The sequence below is a fragment of the Ammodytes marinus genome (assembly GCF_949987685.1).
Source record: "Ammodytes marinus genome assembly, chromosome: 18".
Taxonomy (NCBI): Eukaryota; Metazoa; Chordata; class Actinopteri; order Uranoscopiformes; family Ammodytidae; genus Ammodytes; species Ammodytes marinus.
This window is the reverse complement of record NC_137222.1, coordinates 1245375-1257723: the sequence shown is the minus strand read 5'-3', so window position 1 is coordinate 1257723 and position 12349 is coordinate 1245375. Positions and strand designations below refer to the sequence as shown.

The 12349-nt window shown below is 39.4% G+C and overlaps 1 protein-coding gene across 1 annotated transcript; it reads left to right on the top strand.

The window, feature by feature from the left end:
• The first annotated feature begins 549 nt into the window (after positions 1-549).
• Positions 550-6752, top strand: LOC307265454 (C-type mannose receptor 2-like). The gene is made up of 7 exons (XM_080047199.1): positions 550-579; positions 1775-1815; positions 2237-2430; positions 2962-3154; positions 3855-3970; positions 4440-4680; positions 5597-6752. The coding sequence occupies exons 2-7, from the start codon at positions 1782-1784 to the stop codon at positions 5938-5940; spliced, it is 1122 nt and encodes a 373-aa protein (XP_079903325.1). The 5' UTR covers positions 550-579; positions 1775-1781; the 3' UTR covers positions 5941-6752.
• Positions 6753-12349: the final 5597 nt, after the last annotated feature.

Here is a 12349-nt window from a genome sequence, read left to right as displayed (position 1 = left end):
ATCTGTGTTTGTTTGCTACTTGTTAAGTTAAGTTATCTTTATTTGTCAGTTGTACACAAGGCACATTGAAATTCGTCTTTTCGCATATCCCCTCTCAAGTTACCACACTTCGGAGGGGGTCAGAGCGCAGGGTCAACCGCAGTACAGCGCCCCTGGAGCAGTTTTGGGGTTAAGTGTCTTGCTCAAGGACACAATGGTAGAGATGGTGGGCACCGTAGACACAATACCAGCCTCTGCTAGTTTTACATCTAACACCCTCCTGTCCGGTGCCGGGGATCAAACCAGCGACCTCATGGTTGCTGGTCGGCCACCTTACCTCTAGGCCATCCTACCACCCCATGTGTGCTGTCCCTTCTAAACAAAAAATTAATCTTTAACAAAAGTGTGCTAAAGAACATGGACTTGTTTGTCAGGTACAGATATTTTCCTGGGTAAATATTAGATAATAAAATCTACTATTTCAATATTCAAATGCTGACGTCGATGTGGCAACCTGTAGGTCACATAAACAGGGTCAATAGACGGTTGTGAGCAGTCATCCGAGCAGAGTGAAATTGAGGAGAGCTGGAATCACAAGATGTAAGTTTGTAACTCTGTCTGTGTGACTGTTTCTCTCTGTCTGTCTGTCTATCTTTCTATTTATCTATTTGAGATAGCTTTTTAACTAACTTATCATTTAAAGACCTACTTCACCGGTGGGAATATGAAGGTGTATTGGATTCTGAGATCCTATGTAGTATAAATGTGCAAAAAAAATTAAAATCGGTTCATCCTAGCCTGAGAAAAGGCAGAAAGAGTGTTTTTTTTAACCCTATATTTCTCTTTCTCGTGACATCACAGAAAGAGAAATATAGGGTTAAAAAAAAAAACTTACTTTGTAAATATTACTGTGATGTCACAGTAAAAGACATCACAGTAATATTTACAAAGTAAGTTTTTTTTTAACCCTATATTTCTCTTTCTCGTGACATCACAGAAAGAGAAATATAGGGTTAAAAAAAACGTACTTTGTAAATATTACTGTGATGTCACAGTAAAAGACATCACAGTAATATTTACAAAGTAAGTTTTTTTTTAACCCTATATTTCTCTTTCTGTGATGTCACGAGAAAGAGAAATATAGGGTTAAAAAAAGCACTCTTTCTGCCTTTTCTCAGGCTAGGATGAACCGATTTCAATTTTTTTCGCACATTTATACTACATAGGATCTCAGAATTCAATACACCTTCATATTCAAACCGGTGAAGTAGGCCTTTAACTTTATTAATTCAACTGTCTATATAAAGCTCCGGAAAAAATTAAGAAACCAGTCTGGATTTTGTTTTAAATCTTCATCTGTACAGAACTTATTGAAAATTATCATGTTGTCAGTAGTTTATATAGAATAAAACCAAAATGTTCATTCTACTCAAACATATGCCTATAAATAGTAAAACGAGAGACACTGAATATTTGGAGTGGTCTCGTCATTTTTTCCGAAGCTGTATATGTGTATTCTGTTACACTAACACTAGCTTTCAGTTTTTATGCTCCAAATCTCTGGAACAAACTCCCAGAAAACTTGAGGTCTGCTGCAACTCTCAGCTCCTTTAAATCAAGTCTGAAGACTTTTCTGTTTCCCTTTTAACCTGTAAATGTTTTATTTCTATTCATTCTCTTTTTCTAATGTGTATTATGTATTTCATGCCCCTGTAAAGCACTTTGAATGGCCTCGTGTCTGAATTGTGCTATAGAAATAAACTTGCCTTGCCTTAAATTCAGTTTCATCTGACAGAGCCAAGATGCAGTGGAGTCAGGTTCTGCTCATTCTGATGGGTAAGTGGATCATCCTATCAGCTCTAGGCAGCACCACAGCTCCCAAGTTAAAAAACAGGTTATTTTTTGGCATTTACAAGCTTTTCAAGCTTTATTAGACAGTACAGAGTTGTAATGGGGAGAGAGAGAGAGAGAGAGAGAGAGAGAGAGAGAGAGAGAGAGAGAGAGAGAGAGAGAGAGAGAGAGAGAGAGAGAGAGGGGGGATGACCTGCAGTAAAGGTCCACGGGTCGGATTTGAACCCGCCACCGGAGCGCCCCAATAAAATCTCTATTATAATATAATGAATTAGGTTTTTCTTCCCTCAGTCTTCCCTTGGCCCAGCTGTCCTGTTAATCCTAACCCTACATGGGAAAATGTAGGTGTTTTTTTTTCTCACGCTATCAGACCTAAACACTAAACAGTATTTTCTCTGGTTTTTAGGTCAGTTTTCTTTCCTCACATGTCAACTCTACGAGTACCACTTTGTTAAAGAGAACAAGAGCTGGACTGAAGCCCGAGACTATTGTAAGAAACATTACAACACAGACCTGGCCACAGTGTATGAGAACAACACAGAGGGACTCATACCAGCTACGGAGCATGAAGAAGAAGAAGCCTGGATTGGGCTGCACAACGTAAGTGAAATTTTTGGCGAAAATGACTTTTATACCTAAATCATTTTAAAGGTCTTGATAAGTTCTATCAAATGGTAAAAGAATAACGTCACTAAACATTTTACTTTTTGAAATAAAGGCTGAAAACATAAAGGCGTAAGTGAAAACCTTCAGTTGAGCTTTGTGCACAAAAGGCGTAAGTGCGTTAAAAATAGGCTAAAAGAGCTGCAATATGGAGGGGTTAGAGATAAGACCAACATTTATACTACAGAAAAAGAGTTATCGAATATGTTTGGAGAATTTGATATACCCTACATATGCTGGAGAAAATATGGACACCAAAATAAACATTTAATTTTTAATTGTATTTCAATTAATTAATATATATTTTTATTTTATTTTTTAAATATGAATTCCTTGAAGCCTAATCTCTATTAAAGAAGAGATTGCTACAATGTGGTTGTTTAAAAAAAAAAGTACTATCAATAAAAAGTTTGTTTTTGCTCTCCTGTAAAATTCTGAAAATGTCACTAACGCCCTTTTTGCTCCAAGCCCTTGTGGTACTGGTCCCTGCCAGGGGAGGAGTACGATGCAGATGATGAGCGTCAGTGGCACCCTGAAGAACCCAATAATCTAGATAAAGAGCACTGTGTGACGATACGAACCGAACAAGAAGGAAATGAAACCTATAAACGATGGAATAACATCAAATGTGGTGAAACTCTCCCATTCATCTGCTACAATGGTAAGAATGTTTAGCTAACACTGCTTTTTCTGTAGCCTGGAAATCCAGACCTGCCGCTAGGCGCTGGCTAATTAAATTTGCTGCGCCTGTTGGTCTGGACACTCTCTATTGAAGCTCATTAAATATGTCATGAAATCCTGAGCTACCAATCAAATCGTTCTTTCTGATATGGGCGGGCCAGAGCCCTATGTATGGTGCTCTGGGGCGGATGTAACCGGATGACGACAGTGCGCCGTCGAAGCTGTGATAGTAAACATCAAAGATAGCTGCGGATATGTTGTTTGAGTTTGAGACGGCTTTGGCCTCGACCCTTTACGATTTGGAAGACGGCACTCAAATCTTTCATTAGCAAGAAAGAGGAATGTTCTGTTTGGCCGACCGACAACGCCAAAAGTTTAATTTAACAGTTAATCCCGCTGTTCGCTAAACGAACGGGGCTTAATACGCCACGTTGTTCATTGCTCTGATTAGTCGGAGTGCTATCCAATTGCGTGCAGTGGCATTTCGAATGCCCACATAGGAGCCACCCCTTAATTTTGGGGAGGTCTATTGATCGTGGCCAGACCCTCTATCGTTCTAGATATGGGTCTGGATTTCCAGGCTATTTTTGTGCTGCTCTCGGTGAGAAAAGGTACATTTTCACCAATACTTCAAGATACGTAGGGTGATGGAAGTTTGTTTTGGTTTACTCCAGACACAGCAAATCCAAAACCTTCTAGATTTCATTTGATTGACGAACGAATGGACTGGTTCAAGGCTCAGAAATACTGCAGGGAGCATCACACCGACCTCATCAGTGGACACAGTCAGTTAAAGGTGAAGTAAGCGATTTATTTATGTTAATATAAGTGTTAAATCGCTCTTTATTCATGCAGCGATCACTTATAAAGTGTGCACGTTTCATAAAGCCAATCTCTCAGTCACTCGCTCTGCATGTAATCGGCAAATAAACTTTTCGGGGATCCCACTACTGATAACCAATCAGAAGAGAGATAACTACAAACCGGCACCCGTCTCACTGCCGGTGCACGTGCAGAGCGACAGATGGGTGAATGAGTATGCGCCTACAATGGCTGAGAAGGTAAAAATCCTTCCCAATGTCTGTTTCGATGTTTTTTATCATGTTTGATCACACTTATGGATCTGAGATGATGCTAGATAACTTGCTGCTTGAAGACCGCAGTGCATTAATGTGGTGACGTAGGGACGAGGGAGGGGACTGCTAACTGCAGTAACTGACAGGAAGTTAGCTAAACTGACCATTCCACTTACTGAACCTTTAAAGGAAGCCCAGCAGAATTTAACCCTGCCTCAAGAAACGTGGATCGGCCTGAACTTCAGAGACACCTGGACGTGGGCAGCTGGCAGTAATTCTTCTTTCAGAAACTGGGAGCAGGGGAGACCTGTATATGAGGGGCTGCACGCTGCTACACTGAGACAAAAGAAGTGTGCCATCGTGTTAAAGAACTCTGGGAAATGGGCCTTTGCCGACTGTACCAATGAAAAACCCTTCGTCTGCTATGAGGGTGAGTTATGCAAAGTTCTATCTATCTCAACTGTTTTCTCTCCATAGGAAGAAACACACACACACGCACGCACGCACGCACGCACGCACACACACACACACACGCACACACACACACAGACAGCATTGTTTCATCTTTCATGAGTGTTCAAAATCCATATCCATATATATATGTATGTCTCTGTGCATGTCTGTGTGTGTGTGTGTGTGTGGGGGGGGGGGTCTTTCAAATTTCTTCTCTTGATTTTATTTGCAGTTTTTTCTTTTTCTGTTGTTGTTTTTAATCTCTGTTAGGCACGTTGAGCTACTCTTTTTTTTTTTTTTTAAGATATTTTTTGGGCATTTTTATGCTTTATTGATAGTGCAGAGAGACAGAGGTGAAATGGGGCATAGAGGGGAGTGACATGCAGACAACGACCGCGGGTGGGAATCGAACCCGGGTCTGCTGCTGGGCCCGGCCCGGGAGGGGGACGCCTTACCAACTGAGCTAAAGGCGCCCCCACGTTGAGCTACTCTTGAGGATAAAAAGCTTTTGCGATACAAATAAAATGGATTTGATTTGATCGGAGCTCAATGTTTGCAACTATTAAAGCTGGGGTGGAGGATTTGGGGAGAAAATGGCAGTTGGGATAGAGATTCGAATCCAAATACCTCAACCGCTCCACTTGTTCTCTTTGGTCCCTCCCCTATGGTCCCTCCCTGACACGCTCTACACCAACAAAGTCGTCCCAAAGTGAATGGACAGTCCCAACAGCCAATAAGAACAGAGAATCGGAGCCTCGCTCTGATTAGTCAAAGTGTACAGCTCATGTTAATTTTGACTAATCAGAAATCACATAACCCAGCTTTAACTGACAGATGAAAGTTGCTGGTATGATTCCTATTCTGTGTTTGTCTCAATTTTCTTCCACTACTAGACAAAGTGATCCTGATCGAGGAGAACATGTCCTGGGGGGAAGCCTTAGATTACTGCAGAGAGAACCACTATGACCTGGTCTCCATCACTAGCCCCGGGGAGCAGCTGTACGTCCAAGAGAAAGCCCAAGAGGCCGGCACTCCCTTCGTCTGGCTGGGACTGCGCTACACCTGCACCCTGGATTTCTGGTTCTGGATCAGCGACGAAGTGGTCGAATATGAGAACTGGAACGGGGCTGAAACAAACAGCTGTGGCCTCGCTGGAGCCATGGACAGAGAGGGAAAACACCAGTGGTTCAAAAAGCCTGATGAGATGAAGTTTCATTTTATCTGTACAACGTGTTAAAAGTTAAACCAAGCCCCAACCACAGTGAGTTGTACCAGCATCCAATGCGCAAAGTGACAAAAAATGTAATTCACCGAGTGGCCACTACGAGGTGGTACCCAAAAGTGAGCAATTTTGTTTACTAAATTGTTAGATTAGTTTTCACAGTCTTATTAAACCTATTTACGGCCTGGTTGAAAAAAAAACGTTCTAGTCAGTATGTTTAGTTCATATCTCCATGTCAACATTGAGGGGGGTGATCTTTTTTTAGCAGGCTAGTTTTTATTTTATTGGAGGTTAAAATGTATGAATAATTAGGGGGCGCGGTCTCTTGAGTGACAGCTATAGCCGCCCGTTGTCCCTCACTTTGCCTCGGAGGTACAGGTCACATCAATGCCCGTTTGGATGCAGTTGGGATAACTGAGGTCAGCCCAGATGCTACTATCTATGGTTAAAACACATCCTCCTCACTGGCGGCAGACTCTTACATCATTGATTCAGTTTGTATTTGCTGGTTTATTAGTTTAGAAGATATTTGTTCTTTACATAAAGTGTGTTCTTTTGGTTCTGGGAAACGTCGTAATAACGACTTGGGGGATGATTATTATTTGCATTTTGAAAGCTTTTATTGATAGTGTGGAGAGACGGAGATGAAATGGGGCAGAGAGGGGAATGACACGCAGAGAAGGACCGCATGCTCTCACCAATACACAACCTAGTATATTTTTAAGTGTGGATTTGTATTTACCTTTTTAAGTTTATTTGTTCCTTTCCTATGTCATTCAAAACATGTTATTTGCTGTCACATTAGTGAGGGGAGTTTGCCGGCAAGATGAAATAGGAATGCATTCGCCGATATTAGGCTACACTTTATACTCAATGTGGAATATATTTTGTTGTGGTGGTTACAATCTGGTGATGGGCATATCATTTTGCAAAACCATATTTGTGTGATACTATATATTTGGAGTTGTGTTGCTTGAATACATTGATAATGTTGTATCTGGAAAAATAATGGTTGAAAAAATTAAACTTAAACCTGCAGTGTGTAGAATTTTGGGTTTTATTTCCTAGCAGATTTTGTAGAAAGTAATTATAATATCCATAAGTACATTTAATTTAGTGCATAATAGCTGAAAAAAATGTTTTGAATTATTATTTTTCCCCTTAGAAAGGGTCTCATATATGTCCATATTTCTGCATATTTTGGACCAAGGCCTAGTGCCGCCATCTTGAAAGTGTCATAGTTGGAATGTCATCAGGTGCATTGTTTAAAATTTAGAATTGTTCTTGTCCTTGAAGGCCACTGTAGCATCTGTTATTATTCAAAAGGGTTGGGGTTACCCAGGGAGCGTTGCATTCTAGAACTTTGTAGAACTTTCTTGATGATGTCATATTACACACTGTACCTTTAAATAAAAAAAAGCTTCGCGGATTTGTATGGGACGAACATTCCAGAGGAAAAGGGGGTTTGGCAGGAATACGCTTTATAGCCTAATGAAAAACTGTGTGTAATAAAACAGAGCCATATGAATAAATAAAGCCTATTATATATAAAAAGCAAGTAGACTTAGGTTTACGCGCGACTTCGTGATTCGCTGCACCAGCAAAATATCCGATTACATAACAAGCATTTTACCTGTGGCTTTTTTTGTTTTTAGCGGAAACCATGGATACGGTTGTGTAAAAATGTAGCCTATTTCAGAAATAAAAAAAAATAAAAAATTTCGAGGCTATATTAAACTGTATGTGGGTTTCTCCCAAACACTCCAGACTTATTTTTTACACACACGACTCTGTGATGTAGCCTATTGCACCAGGCATCATAATATGGCTTTATATAGGTGGAAACTAAGGTGTAGCTACAAAATGTGAATAAAAAAAAAAAAAAATCAAGTAGGCCTAAAGAAATGTGGTGTTTAGGCTATATTTACCTGTGTGTGGGTTAATCGGCAGACTTATTGTTACACACGACTACTGTTTCGTAGCCTATTGTACCCACCAGCATACAGTAGGGGAGAACGGGGTAATTTGTCACATGGGTTGGATGTCACATTCGTTATATCTCGCCACCAGAGCGCGCTAGCTCTGAAATGTTGATATAAAAAAGGTCCAGAATTGGGATCAGAGGTCACATACATAGACTTCCTTGGAGGAAGACAGCTGCATTCCAGGTGAGAGGATGTTTTGTGTTTTTCATGTCAAATTCAAAATATTTTGCTTCTCAGTATTTTTCTTCTAGGCTTTTACACAATGGGTGTATAACAAAACACTTGTTACCCTCAGAAAGTGTGAAGGGTAAACTATAGTTTAGATTGTGGTTAGCAAGCTAATTAGTTGTCAGATGGTTGTTGGCCTTGATGCTAGCAAGAAATTCAAGTTGGGGTTGGTCGTCAAATTTTTTGGGGGGTTGGTTGTCACATGTTATCTCAAGGCTGCAGCCAGAAAAGGAACCCAATAACGAAAGAAATTGTCAAGCTGTATCCTCACTGACACCCCAGAGAAGGAAAGAATAGAGCAGGAAAAGGCAGCTAGCAAGCAAAAGAAAAAAGGGCAACAAAATCAAAACAACCCAGTGCATCCCAAACTAGACCAGCTGCCAAGGCTACAGAACGTTATGTAGGCCTATTTGTCAACTTGACAATGCAATTAAACATTCAAATTTGGTTATCCTCCTTGCCTTCTTTTTAAGATTTTTCCCATTAAGATAACATTGTGACAAACAACCCCATAGTGTGTGACAACCGACCCCTTGATGGGGTTGGTTGTCACAATGTGTCAGAGTGTCTTTGATGGTAAATTACTTCTTCATTACAATAAGTTGGAAAAAAAGAGAGACACACATTTCTAGCCAACACCTTAAGCTTCAATTTAATGTAGGAATGGCTATTGACAGATGTTTTGGTGATGAGCAATTCTCACTAGAGTAAAAAGTGTGCCTACTTACCCCGTTCTCCCCTATATCTATATTGCTGAAAACTGTGGACGTATAGCCTAATGGTGTAAAAATGTGAATGAAAAATTGAAAAAAAATGTGGTGGTAATTTTGGTGGGGAAAAGGGTGTTATATTTAACTTTCTGTGGGTATATCGACCAGGCTAAAAGGCGAGCTGATCCGCGGCCATGTTTTTATTTTTTTTGAACCTTTATTTCTACAGGTAAATCCCATTGAGACCGAAGACTCTTACAAGGGAGACCTGTTTTCCTTTCCCACGTTACCATTCACACACACATTCGTACACCGATAGCAGGCTAACTATTGGCATTCACACAAGGCAAGGTGGGTTAAGTGTCTTGCCCAAGGACACAACAACTATGATACAGGTGGCAGGGCAGGGATCGAACCTTCAACCCTTTGATCATCGGCCAACCCGCTCTACCACCTGAGACACAGTTATTGGGAGGATGGAGCCCCAGACATCTTCTCATCCTCTCAACAAGTCTTTCGTTTCTCCTCCTTAGAGTCGCGCGCAGCTCAAGATTTGTAAACAACTTCATATTCAAGTTAATTTAATGTTCGTATTTTCTTTTCTATTTTATGATTGACAGTTGTGGAAGAAATACTTCATTACAATATTGTCAATATCATCAATATGTTGAAAAAACTATCTTATAAAAGCCATGTAAACAAAGGCAGACAACGAACAACTTTTTTTTGTCACTTACATTTTTTTTTTAAGATTATCTGTTGGCATTTTTATCAGCCAGTTTGGAGAGACAGAACTGAAATGGGTCAGTACATGCTATAAATATATACAATGTTGGTTAAAATAAAACAAATGCACCGCAGCCCAAAAAAAACTGAAATTTCAAATTAACGTATCTATTCGTATGACCTGGAGACATTTACTTGGTTTTATAAAGTGGGTTCCAAATGCAAAGAAACGGCCCTGGAAAAAATGAAGAGACCGGTCTGTATTTTTCTTAAATCTTCATCTCTACATTACTTATTGAAAATGCTTTTAATGACAATATTCTTATTGTGAATTTGGTAGAAATGTTGTCAGTAGATTATAGTATAAAACCAAAATGTTCATTCTACTCAAACATATGCCTTTAAATAGTAAAACGAGAGACACTGAACATTTGGAGTGGTCTCTTCATCTTTTCAGGAGCTGTACAGGTGATACTCATATTATTAGAATATCATGGAAAATTAATTGGAATTGAGGCAAGAATTCATGCAAAAGGGGCCCAAACCAAGTACTGAGTACATATCGATGATTATACTTTATATAGGGCCGACATTTTTGTATTTAAATTCCCTTTTTTATTGATTTTTATGTAATATTAAACTTTTCAGAGATTTTGAATGTAGGTTTTTATAAACTGTAAGCCATAATAAATACAATTATAACAAATGAAGGCTTGAAATATCTCACTTTGCATGTCATGAGTCTATATAATATTTTAGTTTCACCTTTTAAGTTGAAATACTGAAATGAATGAACTTTTGCACGATATTCAAATTCGAAATTCGAGTTTCACCTGTATATTTAAACCTCCAGAGATGAACACTCATGTCCACAGTGTGCACTAGTTTTGACTAGAGCTATATTTCCGCCTCAGGTCAAGTAATGGCAGCGTTTGTTCTCCTTGTGCTATTTTGTGTTCATGCAAATGTGTTGTTTTTCCAGGAACATTGATGTGCCACAGATGGTAGAAAAAAAAATGCCCTGTGAACATAGGGGAAAATTTCTGAGGATATACAGCCCCGGAATAAATTTAGAGACCAATTAAGAGTCTGGATTTTTCTTAAATCTTTATCTCTACATTACTTATTGAAAATGCTCTATATGACAATATTTCTATTGTGAATTTGGTAGAAATGTTGTTAGTAGTTTATATAATAAAACCAAAATGTTCATTTTACTCAAACGTATGCCCCTAAAGAGTAAAACAAGAGACACTGAAAATTTGGAGTGGTCTCTGAATATTTTCCGGAGTTAGGTTTAATATTTGTTCAGGGTGCGAGATGTGCTGAGGGGTTGTGGGTTAATAAACTTGATCAAATCTGAACATACAGAAAATGTGTGCACAGCGTAAAAGCTTTAAACCTGCAGTGTGTAGAATTTATCTTTCATAGCAGACTTTATAGAAAATAATTATAATATCCATTAGTAGGGGAGAACGGGGGAATCTGAGGCATCGGGTAATGTGAGCCACCCCCTGTATCTAGGCAACGGAAAACATTTGTGGTCATGTGAGGTATATGTTTTCAAGCCCCTCTCATTTCCCCATGGCCCTGAAAGAGACGACCTCATGGTGCTGTGGTAAGCATGTTTTTTTCACCAAAATAGGTATTTTGCATGTAAAAGTCAATTTTCTTGCCGTCAACTTAATCAACTGTTGTGCCAAAGCAAATGTATTCACGTAGAAAAACTTCTATCATACGTGTTGATGAACTACCAACATATGAAACCATGTGATGCTGATAACTGAAGATTAGCCTGAAATGCTAAGAGATGTTTTTTCTCAAATTGTGGTGGTGGGGGAAAGTGAGCCAAATGCTGTGGGGGAAAGTGAGGCACTGTCTCACTTTCCCCCACCATGAGGCACAAGTTAAGTTTAGTCTTAAACCTATTTTAATGTAATATTACATGACATATGTTTTATTTTAATGTCATACACATTGTAGAAAAGCCATCATGCCAAGGAAATACACCAGGAAGACGACCTGGGGCAACCACACGGAAAGAGCACCTTCTCATCTTTCCCTGTAACCTTCAGGGCTGGAATGTAGAGTAGGCCTAGTTGTAGAGTATGACAGGCTGATGTTATAATCCAGTGGGTCTTCTCCTGTGTTCTGAGTCCCAGGCTGTTCTCGCTGGTTCTGATTTTCCTATGCTTTGACCCCCAGACACTAGCTGGCTCTAAGGGTCCTGTGTTCTGACCCCCAGACTGTGTTCTAATCTAACTGGTTCTATCTTTCATTTGAATCTTATTAAAACCTTTTTTTACACATGTTTTATGTTTTATGTAATATATACAGGTCCTTCTCATATAATTAGCATATTGTGATAAAGTTCAATATTTTCTGTAATGTACTGATAAACATTAGACTTTCATATATTTTAGATTCATTACACACAACTGAAGTAGTTCAAGCCTTTTATTGTTTTAATATTGATGATTTTGGCAAAAAAGTAAAGAAAAACCAAAAATCCCTATCTCAAAAAATTAGCATATTTCATCCGACCAATAAAAGAAAAGTGTTTTTAATACAAAAAAGTCAACCTTCAAATAATTATGTTCAGTTATGCACTCAATAGTTGGTCCTTTCGCAGAAATGACTGCTTCAATGCGGCGTGGCATGGAGGCAATCAGCCTGTGGCACTGCTGAGGTGTTATGGCGGCCCAGGATGCTTCGATAGCGGCCTTAAGCTCATCCACAGTGTTGGGTCTGGTGTCTCTCAACTTCCTCTTCACA